Genomic DNA, 19,960 nt, shown 5'->3' on the forward strand with positions numbered 1-19,960 from the left:
GGCCCTCGCGAGCTTCGCGGCGGCGGGCTTGCGGGGTCCCACGCTTCTCCGAGCCGCTCCCACACCCTGCCGGGAGCTGAGGGTTCCCCGCGGTGGGCCCCGTGTGCTGATGTTTACGGAAGCCACCTCTGGTGTGCAACCACCGAAGGCCGACTGCATCTTTTTGCCTCTCCACAAAGTGGAGTGTCCCCTGAAGGACAGAGCCCTTGTTGAGAACCGGTGTCTAGGAGGGAGCTTTGGATGAGCTCTAGATTTCTCAGTGGCCTCTTGTCGTCCACCTGCCTGCTGTTCCTGGGGGCAGGAACGCTGTACTCAGCCCTGGAGTATGTTCTGCCTCCTCCGGGTGCAGGAATCAGCAGGCGCCCAGCAATATTTGTAGAACGCAGCTAATTCTCTGATCTTTTGGCCCCTTTGTCCTCCCCCGCTTACGTTATTCCCAACGATTATTTTTTAATTCAGCAGTTAGCTGAATGAAAAGCCTGCTGCGTTGGGTGCTTCGATACATAGTTTCAAAATCTGAGATATGCATGACAGTTTGCAGGTACAGAGGCTTAGAGAAGCCTCCCGGTGACTTGCCCAGGGCTGCACAGTTGGAAGAGGACAGAGCCAGTGCTCAGACAGTGCAGCACTCAAGCTGCTGCTGCTGCTGTTGATGCCTCCTACTAATGGCCGAGGTGCAGGCGCTGAGCTTTCAGTGCAGGAGGCAATCACAGCAGTCTAGTGGGAGCAAAGTAAAAGTACAGTGAGAGTTTTAAGTGTAGTAAAGGTCACCGTAAAGTTGGTAACACACAAGTTCATTCTGCCAGCGAGACTTCCAAAGTAAATCATTTTTTAAAGGAAACATCTTGTGAGAGTAGTTCTGCGTACAGGGCATGGTGTCTACAGGTCTGATGTTGTGCAGAGAGCTGAAACATAAGAGCGAGGGCTGGGCTGTGGCGGGACCACCCTGGATGGACCTGGGCATTAGTTTTTCTCTGCATGGAATAACCAGGGGATCTTTTGGGCAGCATTGTGGAGGATGGACTGTGAGGAGGGGAGGGGAGAGAACTGTGGCTTTTTCATTAAGCAGACGTTTAAGGAGTTGGTGCTGCATACCTGTACCAACCACTGGGGTATTGGGCATCCTGAAGTGGTCATTTTTTCTCAAGAGTTTAGCAGTCACAGGAGGGCAAGCAAGTATACAGACGAGTAGGAATAGATATTAAGTGCTAGACCAGAAGCACTTGGGTGTGGTGAAGGTGGGGTTACTGTCTTTAGAGGTCCTGGGAGAGGAGGAGGGGAATACAGTGGGAAAGGTGACTCCCACGGAAGTACTGTGTGTCGGGTTAGTTGGTTGTGACTTCAGGAAGAGGTGACAATGGCCTGAGCTAAATAATGGGACAGGACTGGGCAGCATTTATCTAATAACGCTGACAAATTTTAACACGTTCCTGCTGACTTGAACCACCAAAGGTTTATGCATGTCTGTCCCATCAGGCAGCTTGTACCATGTGATGGGACGGTCATGTATGTACCACTGGTGGCTCAAATCCACCCAGCAGGGAGACATGAATTACAGCCTCACTGTGAATGTATTAATGACTTTTTTTGGCTGTGGAGGTGAAAGCTTGACTCCTAGGTTTCTAACTTAGCAGATGGAGTGCAGGGAGTGGTCTTTATACTACACAGAGACTACAGATGAACGGAAACGATTCCAGGTAGGACTGGGGCGTTGAGGTGTTGGATTCCAGTTTGAAAGTTTTGTTTATGGTCCTGAAGGCAGAGCAGCTTAGCAGGTAGCAGGAAAAATAGGCCAGGAGCTGAGGAGAGGAGATTTGAATTTTCTCTAGTTTCTAATGATAGTGTAGTCAGTAATCCCCTCAGATAAATGGTGGTTTTGCTGATGTCTTTTGTCCTAGGAAATTGATGAAGTTTTCTTATTGGCTTTGGACAAAAAGTCAAAACAACCAGAGATTAGCTGTGAAACTGAACGTAACTACAGTGCCCTCTTTTTTCCTAATTGGTGAAGCTCAGTTGAGTGGTGATGATCTTTCATATTTTTAAATCTCTTGCTCTTTCAAGGTGTAGCACATTAGACAAATGGTTGTATCTTGCTCTTGGTGGGACTTAATTCTTTTTTTTCCCCCTGGTACTGGGGATCAAACTCAGGACCTTGTGTATGCAAGGCAGGTGGAGCGCCACAGCTAAATCCCTAGCCTGGGACTTCGATAATTCTGTATTACTTGCAGAATGTAATGAATGTTTTGGTATGAGATGGAGAATTAGAATTTTGCTTTATTGCGTATTTCCTCAGTTTTGTGGATTAAAATAGCCATCCTGGAATTTTAAGGATTTTAGTTTTCTGAGCAATAAAATTCTTGGTAAGCTTGAAAACTTGCTTACAACTTTGAATATTGTTACAGTATGTAAACATATGTTAAATATTAAATATGTTAATTTCATAGTAAAGAATGTTACTTAACAGGTCCTGTGGGCCCTTGGTTGAGCTGTCTCAAAATGTAGGATTTACTTCATAGGGCCCCTATCATCTAAGTTGCTTTCCCAATTCATAATAATCTAGTAACAGTGTTATATGTAAGCAGGCTTTCTTTCCTTGAACTGAAGTTTAGAATTTAAAATAATGTTCAGCAATTCTTTTGCACACCCAAGTTTGACGGCCACTGTGTTACACTATGAATCTGGTATTACTCTAAAATAAAAATGTAAAACATCACAAAAAAGGCCAAATTGATTGTCCTTTGATTTTGCATCTAAAGGCCATGGTGATATGGAGGGAAGTTTCTCTTGGTTTCTACGCTATCCTTTGTTTATCCTTGTTTACTGCAGCTAATTCTCAGCTTTGGACCAAGTCCCTGTGTTATTCCTCTGAACATTTGTCTTTATGTCCTCTCTGTAGTCTCTCCAGGGGCTCCTCTCTGTGCCTTCCGCATAGCATATGCTGATGATTCCTTCTTTTCTCTGTACTCTATACCCTAGCCTCTCAGCTGCTAGGGTGAAGATGCTGTGCTTTGAGGTTCTTGAACATTAAGCACCTCTAGACCTGCTAAGTGTGGATTGCTGCGCCTACCCCACAGTTCTGGTTCTGTAGGTCTGGGGTGGAGCAGCTGTGTGCCTTTCCAGCAAGGGACCAGGTAATGCTGGAGCTGCCCATCTGGGGACTTTGGATGTGACGTAGGCACTTTAGAGTGAGCAAACCATGTCTGGTTGTGGGAGAGGAGCAGGTGAGGTTGTATGTACTGTGAGTGGAGGTGGGTTAGGTGAGGGAGGGTTATACCTGATGCTTTCCCTTGTTAAAAACATTTTAACGGCATACACAGTCATAAGCAGGGTTCCCACCTGCAAATGTAGTTGGTCACTTCTGTTAATGTATCTTTCTTTCATTCTAGCCTAAAAACTGGTTTTTTAAAATGGAAGCCAGACTATGACAGTGCCGCTTCGGAATATGGAAAAGCAGGTATTTGTGACCCTTTTATAACCCTGTTGTTGCAGTGTGTAACCCTAGGACAGTCTGATAGCTTGGAGTCATCAGAATGCTTTCACTTAATGTTTCCTACAAGGCTTTTAATAGTTAAAAAGCAAAAGAGAGCAGCTGCTTAAGCTTCTGCAGTTTTTTCAGAGGTGTAGGGTAGAGCTGGAAATGCGGTCTCTTAGGTACCCAGAGTTTGTAAGATTGTATCCTGGGGCCCCTCCTCATTGTTTTTTGCTTTAATGATGACACTTTTTAAACTCCTGGCAATGTACTTTAGTCTCTGAAAAGTAAGATGTCTTTTTTAGGGATAACTCTAGCTGTTTGTTTTTAGTTTTTTGGCAGTACTGGGAATGGAATCCAGGGCCCTCTCTCCCACTGAGCTACAACCCTAGACTCCCAGCCTCACATTTCCACTTTTGTCAATTTTTTAAAAAATTTATTTATTTATTTTGAGCCAGAGTCTTACTATGTAGCTGAGGCTGGCCTCGAACTCACAGCAATCCTGCCTCAGTCTCTCAGATGCAGGGATTTACAGGTGTTACCACCATGCCTAGCAGAAGCTTTGTTTGTTTGTTTGTTTGGTTGTTTAATTGCCTTTATTAGTACATTTTAGGTCTACAGTACAGTTACATTCATTATTGAGATATTGTCCCTTTACATGACAGGTCTTGGTTCTCATTTTTTCCCCTTGTCCCTGCCTTCCCTTCACCCCCTCCTCTCCTCCCCATTTACAAACATTTTATTTCCATTTTCTCATATTTTTTTCTTTTCCCTTATTACCTTTCCCCTACCCTTCCACTTCCCTACACCTTTAGCCCTTTTCTTCCCATTTCACAATGTCAGTTATTCCATTAGGATCTTATGTACTACTATAGTTTTTTCACAGCAGAGAAACTTCGGTATTTACACATGTGTGACTTATATATTTCACTTAGGAGTATATCCTCAATATGTTTCCATTTTCCTATGAATGAATCTAATTTCTTATTCTTTATGGCTGAGTAGTATTCCATTTTATAGAAAAATCACATCTTTATCCAGTAGAAGCTTTGTTTTTTAAGAGATGCGTTGCTAGACATTTATTTGAAACCTGTCAAGAGGAAGAGTTTATTGTAAAATTAAGTATATATTGGTCTTCAGTTTCTCAATAATTTAATGAGCTACAACAGAAGCACAATTTCTGTGGTGAAATGCAGAGCTGCTGAAGTGAGCTGCTATCTTTTGTGGCTGAAGGCCCTGCCTGATACTTGGGGGAGCAGGGAATTCTTGGTTTTGAGTAGAAGTAGCGCTGCTGCATTGCCAGTGGTCAAAAAACAAAACAAAACAAACAACAACAGCAAAAAGTTGAAAATTCTTCTGAAATACTGATAATCAGAGAACTTGTAAGGGAATTTCTTTAGGAAAAAAAATATAGTTCTGTGAAACTTCCTAGGTACTTGAAATTGCTAGTATGCTCTGTGATACGTCATATAAAATGTAGATTTCAGAAATGGTTCATTTGAGATTTTTTAATGATAGAAGCAGGAAGTCTGTATATGTAAATGGATATATTTATTTTGTTGTTGTTTTGTTTCAGCTGTTGCTTTTAAAAATGCCAAACAGTTTGAACAAGCAAAAGATGCCTGCCTGAGGGAAGCTGTGGCCCATGAAAATAATAGGGCGTATCTTTTTCGACCTTTAAAAATTTTAAGCAAATAGATAACTGACAGAAAGTTCTCGTATTGTAAAATTTTCTTATTATAAAGTTCTGTTATTATTTGCTGCATGTGAGGTAAAATAATTTTAAATTAGAGAATGGTTATAAAAATGATGTATTTTTAAGCTGTAAGGAACATCTGTAGTGATGTTTGATCATGAGGTCCACAGTGGTTTACAGAGCTGCATTTGAGATAGTTGCCAATTTTGCTTGACAATGGTTTTACTTGAGGTGAAGGGATACCTGCTAAAGAATGACATTGTAGCACACATATCGAGAATGTATAAGCTTACATACGTTTTTTAACATACATTTTTAAAGTAGAGTCTTCCTTAGAATAAGATTTCTAAGAAGTTTAAAAATTTTTCCTAAGGTATCTTAAAACTTATCAATTCAAAGTGTTTGTTTTGCCTTACTTGCAAATTATAGTCATAACAATCTTGCATTTTAGTAAAACTGGTCAGATTAATACATGGTAAAAAGAGCCTAACTCTATGTGATGTTTTGTGAATTTTTGTGGTCTTAAGAGACTTTAGCAGGCATTGAAGTATTATTTATTTTTAAACTATTTGTAGAATTTGTCTTTTGGGACCAATTGGGCTAGTGATTTGGTTGACTGTCTTAAATAGTAGCTGTCTAGAAACTATTGATTTCTTCTTATTTCCTTAATTTTGACATTGTTGTATCCATTCAGTCTTTTTCATGCTGCCAAGTAAGTAGCACTCTCCATGTTTTTCTTTATTTGCAGATTATGTTTTAAAAGTTGCTATTATAGGCTGTGGAAGTTTTTCCAAGTTATGAATTTGTACATAACAAATTATTTTGTATTAATGTAAATAAAATTGTGATTGTCTTAGTTACTTTCCTTTTTCTGGGACAAAATACCTGTTACCCACAAGTTAAGGAGGAAAGGTTTATTTCAGTTCACAGTTGGTAGAGGTTTCATTCCTTAGTTGGTTGCTTCCAACACAGGGTGGCACAGCAGGGGTCATTACAGAGGAGAAACAGTCCATGGTGTGGCAGGCAGGAAGCAGCAGCATCCAGCCTCCCTTTCTTTTTTATTCCATTCAGACTACAAGCCTACTGGTTGTTGCCACCCACATCCAGAATGGGCCATCCCATATCCACACCCAGAACTATGCTAAATCAATCAGTGGATGGATTTAGTTATCACACTAGGTAGCTCCAGCCACCTGGGGAAAGCCACACCTATGAAAAAAAGAGGCTTTGGAGGACATCTAGATAAAAGCCATAACAGTTATTTTCATTTGCGTTGGTCCTTACTGAATCTTAAAAACTAAGTCACTACTAATTATAAGATATGTGTTTAAATTAAACTCAGCATAATATTTTCAGGACTATTTTGTTCAGTAGTCTGAAGAAATTAGTGAGTTAGAATCCTCCCATCCCCTTTTAGGTTAGTTAATAGTACCTGTGGGAGAATAGCAGGCTTTTTCTTGCTTTTGTGAAATGTTTTGTTTTAAAAGTTAGATTTAGTTTTCTCAGATTAGTCTTGGAGTTGTCACTTAACCTTTTTGACCTTAATTTTATATCTGCAAAATAAAATCTCTTTAACTCAGCATTTGCTGTTCCTGAGGCATTATTTCCCAGAAAAACAAAACCAAGCATAGTTGATGTGGGGTGATATGTTGTGGCTACCCACTTTCATTGGAGTCACTTCCCCACCAGCCCTGCACTCCCTTAGTTCACTAAGTCTCACCGAAGAAACGGTCTTCTCTTTGCAGAGCCTATGAGCAAGCTGGCATGATGCTGAAGGTCAGTCATGTTCTTGTTATGTCACAGCTGTTGTGTGAGCAAATGAATTGTTGTTGGGATAAAATTTATGTAGAGTTTGAAAAGTTTCCTTGCAGAAAAGCAAGAGATGCTAAGTTAAGATTTACTGTCTGGGACAACACTGGTTGGACACATAGGGCATGTCCTTTTGTCTTTAGGTAGGGAATGTTAAAAGTGACATTCAGGAGAAATGTATTGGGGGGAATTGGGAACAGCAAGGTTCAAAGTTGTAAAATCAGGACAGATGTTCATCACTAAGAAATCAGCTGCATGTGAGCTTTGCCTGCATTTGAGGACTTAAGGATATCTTAAGATAGTAAAAACTTTACATAAGTGTCTTGATTGTTTGTGGGTTCTAGAGAGGAGGTTTTTGTTTATAAACTGGGTTTTGCATGTTTTATAAGCAGCAGTTGGCAGCAAAGAGAATCAGAGACTTCAAGTATTACTGCTTTACTTGATTCTTCTTGAATGGAATATTTGACAAAGGTATCACATTTCTGTTTCTTAAAAGCAGGCGAGGAATTAATGTCCTGCTTTGGTAAGCTAGAACATAATTCCTGTAAGTCTGTGACTCTCCAGGTATACCAGGTGGCAATTAAAATGAAATATTTTCCTTTCAATTTTTTATTTGTGCTTTCTGATGTAGTACAAGTTATTTGAACTATTTAAAGTTCGTAAGGCTTTAGTAAGGTTTTTGTTTCCTTTGACTTTGGTTTTTTGGAGACAGGGTCTCATTATGTAGCCCAGGCTGGGCTTGAACTCACCATCCTTAGCCTCCTGAGGGCTGGAATTAAAGGCAAGTGCCACCATGTCCAGCTCTCTGTAACTTTGATAATTTTAACGTACTGATGTTTTTCAGTGAATGCATGCTCATCATGGAACATTTAGAAACATTGGAGAGAAAAAATGTCAATAATAGCTATTAACATACTTAGTTTAAATTTTTTCTAGCCTTTGACGTAGCAATTCCAATTTCGTGGATCTGTCATAAAGAAGTAGATAGAAAATATTTGTGCATAAGTATGTTTATTGAAAAAGCAATTATCTAAAATTTGTAATAGAATTTTAAAAGTGTGATACTTCTGATGAATTGGTCTCTGTCCATCAAAATAAAGCTTTTCTGGCTGAACGTGCAGCTGAGTTGACATTAGGTGACACAGGTTAGGTTGCTAGCAGCAGAGAAGCCAGGAATGTGTTCTGATCTCCTCTCTGTTTCCCCAGGAACTAGGAAATTCCTAGGTGGCTTTATAATCTCGGTGCACCTCGTGTCTGTTTTTAGGATACCCAGGGCTAGAATTGGTAGCTCTTACCACCTCTGTTTATATTCCAGTAGCTGTGCTGAGGTGATTCAAGCATCTCTTCTGTTGCTCAAGTATCTGTTTAATTTGAGGGTTGAAAAGGCTTTACTCTGGTGAAGAAAAATGTGATGGATGGGGAAACAAGAAAGGAAATATTTTCTGCACGGTCTTGTGTTTGGTTTAAATGCCTTTGGACATCAGGAGTCCCGAGCTGTGAGGTCCACAGTCCATTCCGTGGGCTGATTCTACCCACCTGTCCCGCAGAGCTTCTCGTTTACCGTGCAGCAGTGCTGAGGGTGGCAGCTTGGAGGCCAGGCCCAAGGGAAGCCTGGGGCTTGTCAGATCTACTCTGGTGCTGTCACTTGTGACTTGGGATTTCGTGTCCTGTTTGCTCCACAGGAGCAGTAAGGCACTGTGGCACACAAGCCACTGAAGATAGTGCTTGACAGTGAGTGGTACTGCTTTTAAGTGGGTAACTGACGTTTACCCTGAGAACTATCAGTACTGAGGTTGGACCTGGTCACTCGCCGGCTTCCTTGGTAAAGCCACATGGAGGTGTACAGTTGTCATTAATCTTTAAACCTGGGCTCAGTGACACATCCTCATTCCACCTCTGTTGTAGTCACTGGTCTGTGTGCCCTGTGTTCTTGTTTTTTTATCCCCGAAGCTCTCCTGTTCAAGGGCGCAGCAGACTTTTAACGAATGAATCGTGAATTACAGGAAGGAATAGTCTATAACAGTGAAAATGACCCCCAGGACCAAAGTTTTCCCAAATATCTTCCAACGTGTGCCACTCCAGAGATGTGGGGCTCTCTTGCTGAGCTTTGGCTTCTAGCACAAAAGAATGTTTCCATCGAAGCTTAGGGACATGCTATATTTCACTTGAGTAATAATTAGTAGCAGCTTTATTTCGTGTGTCCTTCAGTCTGTCTTAATGTTAGTCTCCATAACTAAGTGACGAACAAGTTATGTTTTAGAACTGATGAGAATGGGAGCGGCAGTTTTGCTGGAGACGTGTGAGTGTTTGTGGGCTCAGTGAGAGGCTGAACAGGCACATTTGACCATGTCCCACGAGATGTCAGTGGCTTGTGTCACACACGTAGGTCAACCTTAACCGCACAACTCCTGGGAACTTTGAGCTTTTAAATGGTTTCCATTTTCAGTTTTTAGTAAATATTTGATTTGGAGATGTTAGGACACAAAGATCTGAGACTCGGAGAGCAAGAATAAGATATGGCCGGGGCTTCAGATTCTGCTGGACCTGGGTGCAGGGGACAAGTGTCTGTCGGGCAGTGGGCAAGAGATGTGGAAAAGCACTGCCAGCCCCAGAGGCACCCGCTCCTGACAGGGCCACTCCCACTCTGCCCACCTCCTCACTGTCCCGTGAGCACTGTGACCATAACCTTTGAAGGCTTTTTCAAAGGAAGCTGTAAAACAAAAGTTCTGTGAAAGTGTCTGATTTTAAAATACTACGTGATTCAACCAGAATGTACTTAGAGGTGGAATGCAGCTCTGGGGCTGCCGGTGTGTGACCTTCAGCACAGGCCTCCTACACAGTAGGCTCAGTAAGTGTTTACAGTAAGTGCTTGGAAAAATAATTCAGAGCAGTTTCTCAGTCTCACTGTTACATGGAGCCTCTGGAAGTCTGTGAAGGGAGGATGGCCTGCAGAAAACTGCTGGAGCCGTCTGTGCGGGAGGGAAGCGTCCTGTGGAGGAGGGCGCAGCATGGTTTGCTGTTGTAGAGTGACAGGTAATGTGTCACTGGCTCCCGTCAAACAGGAAGATAATAATTGAGTTTCCAGTTGTTAACTGCGTTTCTTAAGCTGACCTGTGCTGTGTGCTCTGCCCAAAGGAGATGCAGAAGCTGCCGGAGGCCGTCCGGCTGATCGAGAAAGCCAGCACGATGTACCTGGAGAACGGCACCCCGGACACGGCCGCCATGGCCCTGGAGCGCGCCGGGAAGTGAGTGCGTGCTGCCCCAGGAAGTCGTGCTTTTCTGATTTTCATGTCCTCTAAAACAAGTTTTCTGTTTCTCACATAAGTCAAATTCTCTCTTCTAATTCAGGCTGATAGAAAATGTAGATCCTGAAAAGGCTGTACAGTTATATCAGCAGACAGCTAACGTGTTTGAAGTAAGTTGGAATCTTATTGTTTTTCTTCAATTATGCAGAGCATCTAGATTGATAACTTACAGGAAAGCAGAAATGCAGTGGGTAGTTTGCCAAGCTTTACCATGCTCGCAACTGAACCATCTCCCTTTTTTCTGTTAGAGTAGTGAAATGGACTAGCAGCTCTGGCACTCCCCGACCAGGGCCACTTCTTCCTTGTAGAGTTGTTATCGAAGGGTAAGAAGATGCCACGTTAAAGCAGCCAACGCTCCCTTTCCTTTGATTCCTTCAGAACGAGGAGCGCCTCCGGCAGGCGGTTGAGTTGCTAGGAAAAGCCTCCAGGCTGCTGGTTCGCGGACGCAGGTAAACCTTTCCCAGCTGTGCTCCTGGCCGTCTGTGTTGGGCATGGGTAAATGTATAAGGCACAGCTTGTTCATCATGTTGGCATCAGCCAGAGGCGCAGCAGGCCACACGGAGAAGAGTGGGCACATGGAATTCAGCATCAGAGGTCTGTGCTTGAGCACGGGCCCGAGTGTCTGCACCGTTCTTTTATTGGCCTAGATGTAGCTCAGCACATGAATGAGAACGCTGTTCTTCATTTGCTACTTAGTCTAGAATGCTTCTCTCTTGAGGGGATATACATATATTGGGATAAAAGACAAGTGTTTTTAATGCTCACCCATGAAAAGTGAGTTTCTTGATAGTCAAATTGTGCTATTGATTGGGGCGTTTTATCCTGCAATATGTGACTTAAAGCACTAATTGTGGGATACTGGAAAGCTAGACTATTGGGTCTCTTCTGCTTTACCTCAGCTTATGCTCAGTACACAATTTGTATCATTGATAAAATTATGCTTGCCAAGTTCTCAATAATACAGTAATTAAGATAAGCACCCTTAAGAGATTGTAAGTTTGAAGACAGATATCTTAATTAAAACTTGCACGTAGCTCTCTGGTGACAGAGAAGACCCCAGATTTATTTTGTCCAGAAATTAAAATAGAAATGACTACTGAATCTATCAGTCTGAGACTGCATTCGTTTTTTTCTTAATTAACAATGCACATTCTAGAATGTAATTCAAACATGTTTAAAATAACAGACTAAACCTAGACTTAACTATTGTCATGTTCTCATTTAGATCTGCCACTCTATATAAAGCCTTTTTAGGTTTTTCTTGGCCTAAATGGAATAGAAATTTTGTTGTACTTTTTAAATGAAGCCTTTTGTACTAAAACATGAAACAGTTCAATTCATAAATCAGTCTTGAATCATCACCTTTGTTGGTTGCAGTAGCCATTGATTCCTGGAAATGCAGACTCAGTTCAGCATCTGCTTCCGACAGAACCCGCCTGTGGCAGCAGTCCCTCGGCTGTGCAGTGGCTGACCTGTGAGGTGTCACCCAGAGCCCACCTTGTGAGCCGGCCCCACCTAGAAACAGGGACAGTGCCCTATACTCTTGTACTTACGGCGCATCCTGGCCTGTGGTGCCCTCCTCTGTAAAGAGCCCCAGAGCCCTTCCTGTAGGAGCCCGCTGGAGCGGGGAGAGTTGCAGGTGGTGGGGTGGGCCGGAAGGCAAGCACAGCCACTTGGGATGCTCTTCACATCTTTCCTGCCTACTTCCCAGACTGTAGACAACATAAAGCTGTGTTGTGGGGGAGCGAAGGGGAGAGGAGGTCAGGCGAGGAGTCCCTGGCTTGCTGAGCTCTGCTGGCCCTCCTGTAGGGTGTGCTCCCCTTGTCCTGCAGACATTACCATGTGTTTTTGGCCGCCGTGATGGAGACCATGGCTGGAATCAGGCTCAGCATGGCATTTTCCTCCTGTTGCCAGGGCTCAAGTGGGTCCAGGTGCGGGCCTGGCCTCGGTGTGCTGGGAGGGGGTCCTGCAGTTACTTCGGTTCATTTTACTAGGTTTTTTGTTTCCTCTTTGTACTTCTTTTTAGTAAAACCATTTTAAAATGAAACTTTCTGTAGTGTTTGAACAAAAGTCAGCTTTATGGAAATATAACTTTAAATTGTATAACACTGTAAAAGTTGATGTAAACTTCGGAATAAGATGGAGTTTGAGAGTATGGAAAGTGTCCCTGGGTACGTGTGGTAGGAAAGAAAAGCCTGCTGTCATGGTGAGGGCTTTGATTCAGCAGTGCAGGGTGACAAAAATCACCAAGAGTTTGTCCTGCTGGAGAGATAATTGGGCCTATTCCTGTGATCCATGACAATCTGAGTGGAGGCCACTGGTGGCCTAAAAGAACTGTAACGGTTGGCGAGTTTGAAGTTCCACAGCAACACCCAGTGGCATAGGGCTCCCTGCACTTGGTCTGTAGTAATCCGAGTAACCTAACACTTCAGTATACCCTAGGATAGCGGCATCAGCCAGTCTGCCTTGTGTCTTGTGGCCTCACGCTTTCCGTAATTCAGAGTGACCCAGAATTTCACTTAGGGAGCACTGGGGCGGGCCAGTCCTTTGCCCCCAAGCTGACCAGGGCCAAGCCTCCCAGAGAGATGGAGCAGGCGGGCACATGGTGGTTGTTCCTGCTCAGCACCCGCAGGAGTGGACAGTCCCTAAGCCCTAAACATAGGGAGGACGGCTGTCCCGGCACAGGCGCTGTCTGGGCTGCTGCGATAACTGTCCCATCCACTGTGGACGAGGCCTCTCCATGATTTCATGGTGATGAGAGCCACAGCGGGGAATCTGACAAGACTGGGAAGCCTTGCAGGCCGCTAAAAACAGGTGCTGGAGTTTGAGAAACAGCTGGAGCTGGGGAAACATCTGGGTCATGGAGAGGTGGGGAGGAACAAAGCCTGGGCAGTTGCCTGTCTTAATTGCTATGGGTTGGGCTTAGAGTTCATCTATTTTGGCCTAAATCTCAGTTACAGGAAGACAGAAACAGTCTGCAGCAAAACTAGATACATTTTGTTAGGAGTATTGAGAATGACTTGATGGGAAAGTCAAGATCATCTGTTTCATTGTAAGTTGGAATAATTTCCTGGATTCCTTCAGAGATGGATCGCTTCTTATGCCAGGTCCGTGGACTTTAGCAAAGTTGATAGACTTTTTTGACTCCAGGCTCATAAACACACAGTGTTTCTTTTGGTTCTTTGCTGGGTTGTTATAAGCACATGGAGATGCTGTTTTTATGACAGTGACATAAATAATTCATGTTGAAGAACATAGTCTCGTAGATGAATGTGTTGAGAATTTGCAGTACTATTCCTACTGGAGTGAATTTGGACATTATGGCACAGGACATCTCTGCTGTGTTTTATTTTATTATACAGGATCTGTGATAAGCTCATGCTCGTGTCACAAGTGATACAGACACCCATGGGACCCCGTGCATTCATTTTCTGTTTGCATGGACAAATTACCAGAAACTCAGCATCTTGAGTTACCTCACAGTTCTGCGGGCCACAAGTCTGGGCTGTTCTGGCCTCGCCGGGATGAGGCCAGAGTGTGGGCTGGATGGGCTGTGTGATGGTGCCTGAGGCTCGCTGGGTGTTGGTAGAATGTGTTCCCTGCGGTTGTGAACAGAGTTCCCTGGTTTCTCACGGCTGTCAGCCTGGAACCATTCTCAGCCAGCGGTGCCTCAGTTCCTCAGCCTGTGCCCTGCAAGGTCGTTTGCTGTGACCCAAACTGCAGGGGGTCAGGCCCTGCAGACAGACCTCACCGGCTGTCCCCTCAGTCCCCCATGAGCCCTGAACCCCAGAGAGAGCCCCACCCTGTTCAGAGGGCAAGCCCGCCCCAGGGGAGTGTTTACACGGGTCTGAGCATGAGAATCTGGGGGCAGTCTTGGAATACCACTGCCACACCCCACTTGCAGGTTGACCTTCTGGAGTGCATCACATTGACCTTTGGACCGCAAGGATGCCGGTAGAGGGTGCTCTAGAGTGCCTGGAGCCTCTGTCCCTGGAGGGAAGCCTGGGGTGCTGGAATCAGGGCTGTTGGGTTTGTTAGGTGCTCATGGATGCGTGGGCCTTGGCACCGTGCATTCCTGTGCCCTGTGCCAGCCTCATGCCAAGCGTGGAGCAGGGCAGATGGGAGCCTACGTTATGCCGCAGTTGGTAAGCAGTGGTTCTCTTTGTTTCTCTGAAGTCTATGATGTCAGGCACCTTCCAAAGGGACCTCACACAGACCTGCCTTGTTTACATTTCTTTGTTTTGCTTTCAGGTTTGATGAGGCAGCACTCTCTATTCAGAAAGAAAAAAACATTTATAAGGAAATCGAGAATTACCCGACTTGTTATAAGGTATTTGAAAGTGCTCATTTTTGGTTTTACATTGGATAATTTTTCACATTGGCATAAATGCCTAACCAGGGATCCTGTGGGTATTTGTAAAATAACACTCTACCAAGACAGAATAAGCCATCGCTGCCTGGTCTGTCTTGCTGATGAGAATTAAAACTACGAGGAGAAGATAGAAAGCAACGACCCACACTCTGTAAAGGGAGCACAAGCGGGCAGCCCGTGGGGCAGTGAGTGCGTGGGCACAGGCCAGACAGAGAGCGAGTCTCTGGTCCCTGTGTCCTGCGTCACCCAGGAAGCCTGAGCAGCACCGGCCACACAGCTTCCTTCCAGCATCCGGGGCACTGCCTCCGCTGTCCTCTGCTCTTTGGCGTGGCTCCGAGTTTGAGTGCTGGTGTGGGGGATCCAGACACCTGTGTGAGAGCCAGGACAGCAGGAGGAGACCTGCAGCAGAGAGAGAGAGGGGCTTCCCAGGCCGTGATGGCACAAGCCATTGAAGCTGTCAGAGACAGGGGCAGCCGGCTGCAGCTGTGAGCCATGGTTCGCCAGCCCTGCCCCAAGGTGTGAGACCTGCAGGGGTCCTGGCTGCGGTGGGAGTGGGGGACCCAGAGCAGGAGAGCTGCGTTCTGAGAACAAAGGCAGACTGGGGCCCTGTGCTGCCAGTAAGATTTGGAATGTGCCCTGCTCTTGTAACTTTGCTGTCCCTGCTGAAGCGTTCATGCACACTTTCCTAGTGCCTTGTGAATTACAAGAGTTATGGGGTCCCTCCCAACTTTTCTCTTTTCAAGATTGTACAGATGCTTGATGGAAATTCTCTGTAAGACGTGAGGTCTTCTGAGGCTCTGTGGTTCCAGTGTGGCCCTCAGGTTTCAGCGCCAGGTCCCTGGGGTTGGAGGAGTTCTCTCAAGAATGTTTTCTCTCGGGCGTCTTTGGGATTTACTGCAGAATTTATAAACCTCTATACAAACCCAGACTGAAAGTTGAATTGCAGTTGTTGTAGACGTTGCCCGGAGGATGGCTTTATGTGCTAGCTGTCCATGTGGACCTGATCCTCTCTTTTGTTTTAGAAAACCATTGCTCAGGTCTTGGTTCATCTGCACAGAAATGACTATGTGGCTGCGGAGAGGTGCGTCAGGGAGAGCTACAGGTGAGTGCCACCAAGGCTGCCGCTCGGACGGTCTCTGGCTGTCACACTAGGATAGGGGTCCTTGACTGCCGTTTCAGTGTAGTTGTTTTCTCTGGGGTTTCCGTGGGGGCGAGTGACTTTCATCATTCCATATGTTTGCTTTCTAAGGAATAAAGTGCAGGGAAAGACACAGCTCCCACATGCGCTGCGTGACGGTGACAGGAGGGCGTCCTGTGCGGGGGACCCATCCTGTTGGCTCTGGGGCTAGACGAGGCCTTTGTGGTGCCGTGCACCCCAGGGTGTTGAGCAGCGCCCCGGCCCCTCGCTGTGGCTCCGTCCCAGGGCAGAGGCGTTCTGTGGGGAGAGGGGACAGAAGTGTGTGCTTTGTCTCTGCAGCATCCCGGGCTTCAGCGGCAGTGAGGACTGTGCCGCACTGGAGCAGCTCCTCGAGGGCTACGACCAGCAGGACCAAGACCAGGTGTCGGAGGTCTGCAGCTCGCCCCTCTTCAAGTACATGGACAACGACGTGAGTGCCCCGGGAGGGCGCTCTGCCTTCCGCTTGGCGAGGGGCTCCCTGTGATTTGAGAGATTTTTCTGCCTCAGCTTTTCACCTCGAACTAACTCAGAGAGAGCCAGGCGATTCCATTGAGTTCCTCCAAAGCGGAGGAAGCCTGGACGTTGACCCCATAATGCCGCTGCCCTTTCCTGACTCATTAGCTGCATTTACCATAGCACATTCTATTTTTTAAATTGATTTACTTATTTTGTAATACCGGACATTAAACCCAGGGCTTTGCCACTAGCTATGTCCCTAGTCCTATCGTATTTTTTATTTTGAGGCAGGGTCTCACACTGAGTTTCCCAGGCTGGGCTTGAACGCTGCAGTCCTCTGCCTCAGCCTCCCGGAGTGCTGGGATCACAGAGTGCACCACCACACCTGGCTGACTGGCATACTTTTGAATTTATCCTCTCAGCATCGCCTGCGGTCTGTTTCCTCTGAAGGCATTTAGTTAATCAGTTGCTTTTTTTCGGGCATCTTGTCTGAAAGAGGCCCATGGTGTGGTCCCAGCAGCTCAGCAGGCCTGTGCTGTGCTGCTCACAGGGCACCTGCTCTTGCCGGTCCTCAAGCCCAGGTGACTCATGTCACCTGTGGCAGTGGGGAGCTGCTGGCATCGTCACACTGGGCGTCACAAAGGGCCCTCCAGTCAGGGTGAGAAAGGGCCTCACAGGACGCCCCGCACAGTCGTGGAGTGGCCCTGGCTTCTCTCCCACCTCCTTTTCTCGGGATTGGCGAGCAGCGGCGTAGAGTCCCCCATAGGCCCAGGTCAGCTGCGGGCCGTCCGCTTGTCATGGTGATGCGTGCAGAGAAATGCTCTCCAACATGAATTCTTAGGCCTGCTTTTGTAAATCGGTTTCCATTTTTTAAGACTTGCCCCTCACTTCTCTGATTCACTCAGCCATTCTTTTCTCCCCGGGGCCAGAAGTGTGGTAGTGTATCTGCGTCACCTCGGGTCCCGAGTGTGCACTACTTGTGTGTCACAGCTGTGTGCCTGCACGTCGTGTGTTTTCCCGGCACGTCACTGTTTTCCCTCGCAGGGCGGAGGGTGAGGCTGTCGTTTTACACTGAACTCTCACAGAGGCGTGTCCTGTGTCACTCACTTCTGTTCTCAGCCTGTCCTGTCCTGACAGGCCGTGCAGCTGAGCTGAGCTTGGTGGCTCCATATGCAGAAGTCGCATTGTCAGGGGGTCCAGTTGCCGAGCTCACGAGCCTCTCTTCCCTGTCGTTGACAGTACGCCAAACTGGGCCTCAGCTTGGTAGTGCCGGGAGGAGGGATCAAGAAGTCACCAGCAGCTCCCCAGGCCAAGCCGGGCGGCGTGGCCACTGCGGCCCCCGAGGAGGAGGAGGAAGATGAATACTCAGGAGGACTGTGCTAGTATTTTGCTTACAAGAAGAAAAGGAAAAGAGGAAGGGAAATTTTGACATAACCATTTTCATGGACCTGGGACTCATTAAAAGTTCTCTACTTCTTGAGGTCATGATTTTGAATACTAATAAAAATGATTCTTAGTTACCATTTCCCCCAATCTGCCATTGTATCTACTACTGTGATGCATTTTCTTTTCCATTGTAAGAACAGGAATGAGCAGAGAATGTATTGTCATTTTAATCCACTTGATTTTAAAGTTTGCAAGCCAAATTCTAGACAAATCGTATGGTAAACAAAGGGCCAGACACATTGGTACTCTTCTTCTCTGGTGTTCCTGTAATTTATTATTAGAGTATTGTTTTTTTGTATTTAATGCTGCTAAAAGCTATGTTTACAGGTAAGAGAATTATTATATTAAAACGTTATTTTGTTTTGAAAAGGAAGTTTATTCCCCACGATACTAGAGGCATTTAAATTTTAAATCCTTTCAGAGATGAGATTCAGACAAAGCAGTTTTGAGACTTAGGGTGTTAAGCCCAAGCTTTTATATGTGACTTTATAAAAACTTGGAGGTGTTCTGTGAAGACGGCTCTGCTGTTTCCAGTATTCTGTGCAGTGTGGGGGATTCTTGCACTACAAAGGTGCGCTGACCCTCTGGAGACCTCAGGTCCTGAGCACCCAGAAGCCAGCGTCCTGCACACGTTCAGAGAAGGGAGTTGCGTTCCATCATCTTAACACCTGTGTTTCTCCTTCTGGTTCGCCTGTTGTTGCGGTTGGACTATTACTGAACAGGGAGAGTAGCATACTCCAAAGGTTTGGCTAACAAGGGAGAGTTGTTTTTGAGAGACACGTGTAAAAGCCTGGGCTGCCAGCATCCTCATACTTAGTGGTTTCCTGACGTTATTTTTGAAGCATTCCTTTTGCATCCTGTGTGGTTTAGACCTGCCTTGTTGCCTGTTGTCTGAAAGGAGGCTAGGACAGCAGCAATGTGCCCTGCACGTCCTGTCCCCAGGGTGGTTCTCTCTCCACTCAGTCCCATCTGGGTCCCTTTAGAGTCTTCCCCTACAGCCTGCTTTGTTTCACTGGGCTTCCTGAAACAATCAGAAGAGGGCACTGGTGACCCCAGCCACAGCTCTGCTCAGAGGAAGCACCTGTCTCCCAGTGGCCGGGTTCCTGCAAATGCTAGCTACTGAAGCCTGTGCTTCCCCTGAAGTCACCTGCACAGTTCAGCAGGTGGCAGCTCATTTTTATTCATTGTGTTGAGACTGTGAGCAGTCTGAATATGACTGTATTTAGACATTTTTATTTAAGGATAAGTTAAGCTTTCTAAAATTTCATCGCTGCTGCATGTACCCTTAGGTCCAGGCAGAAACTTCTGGAATCTCCTGCTAAGGTTCCTTTGAGCAAACTAGTAATCTGTGTGGGCAGATTGGCAGTGCTCACAGATGTCTACCCAGCATGCTCCTCGGTACAGCCTGTGGGGCCGGGAGCACTTAGTCTTACACACTGAAAATGGGAATGATCCCGGGCATCATGAAGCAGCGTGCTGCTGACTTTTGAGCCACGGGACAGCCCTGTCCCACCCTGCACCTTCAGGTTGGAAGTGCCAGCTTCCAGAGAGCCCCTCCATGTGAGGGTCGTCCTCTGTGATGTCTGTGAAGAGCTTTTGTTCCACACCTACACATTTTATTTTTCCATCTGTGTGAGTCTCATCCTGAGAACATAGTCAGAAAACGATGTTTACAACAAGAATAGTTGTTTTCCAGAACTTGTGTCTTCACTTTACCAAAATGAAGTTCCGCATGAATATGCTCAGAATCTAGTATCAGTGTTCTATATAGTAAGTAGTATACACATATATTTAATATATTGAACTATTTGTACATATGCAGAGTATGGTGTTTGTGTATGGAATCTGCTCTAGTCCTATTTTTTCCAGCTCTTTGACATTAAATGTGTTACTACATAAATACAGATTATTGCTTCTATAGGAAGATAATTATGAAAATAAAACCTGAAACTAAATAAATATGGTCTTTATTTCGTTTGCTTATTCATTTCCCTTTTTTTAAGGACTCAATTCTGTGATCTCAACTATATTTTATAAGAACAGTATTTTTTTTTCTCTTCAGTTGTATTTTCTGCTCTGACTTTGGGAATCAGATCTTTTGAGAGTTAAACTTTTGAGCTCTTTCAAATATCAGTCATTCAGTTACTGTTATACTGCTGTAAAACCCACTACCTAGTGAGATGTACTAATACACCTTCCAAAAGAGTAGCTTTTCACTGGGCTAAGGGAG

The 19,960-nt window shown here is 45.3% G+C and overlaps 1 protein-coding gene across 1 annotated transcript in view; it reads left to right on the forward strand.

The window, feature by feature from the left end:
- Window positions 1-19,657, forward strand: part of Napg (NSF attachment protein gamma) — a 20,020-nt gene extending 363 nt beyond the window's left edge. The window contains exons 2-12 of the mRNA XM_010639032.3: window positions 3,387-3,454; window positions 5,046-5,130; window positions 5,860-5,877; window positions 6,911-6,941; window positions 10,110-10,219; window positions 10,323-10,389; window positions 10,658-10,728; window positions 14,531-14,609; window positions 15,674-15,753; window positions 16,129-16,258; window positions 17,524-19,657. Of these exons, the coding sequence (XP_010637334.1) occupies window positions 3,387-3,454; window positions 5,046-5,130; window positions 5,860-5,877; window positions 6,911-6,941; window positions 10,110-10,219; window positions 10,323-10,389; window positions 10,658-10,728; window positions 14,531-14,609; window positions 15,674-15,753; window positions 16,129-16,258; window positions 17,524-17,667 (883 nt within the window). The 3' untranslated portion in view covers window positions 17,668-19,657. The remainder of the gene's footprint in view (window positions 1-3,386; window positions 3,455-5,045; window positions 5,131-5,859; window positions 5,878-6,910; window positions 6,942-10,109; window positions 10,220-10,322; window positions 10,390-10,657; window positions 10,729-14,530; window positions 14,610-15,673; window positions 15,754-16,128; window positions 16,259-17,523) is intronic.
- The last annotated feature ends 303 nt before the right edge of the window (window positions 19,658-19,960 follow it).

The sequence above is a fragment of the Fukomys damarensis genome, unplaced genomic scaffold (genome assembly GCF_012274545.1).
Source record: "Fukomys damarensis isolate Sample0158 unplaced genomic scaffold, DMR_v1.0_HiC HiC_scaffold_30, whole genome shotgun sequence".
NCBI classification, from domain to species: domain Eukaryota; kingdom Metazoa; phylum Chordata; class Mammalia; order Rodentia; family Bathyergidae; genus Fukomys; species Fukomys damarensis.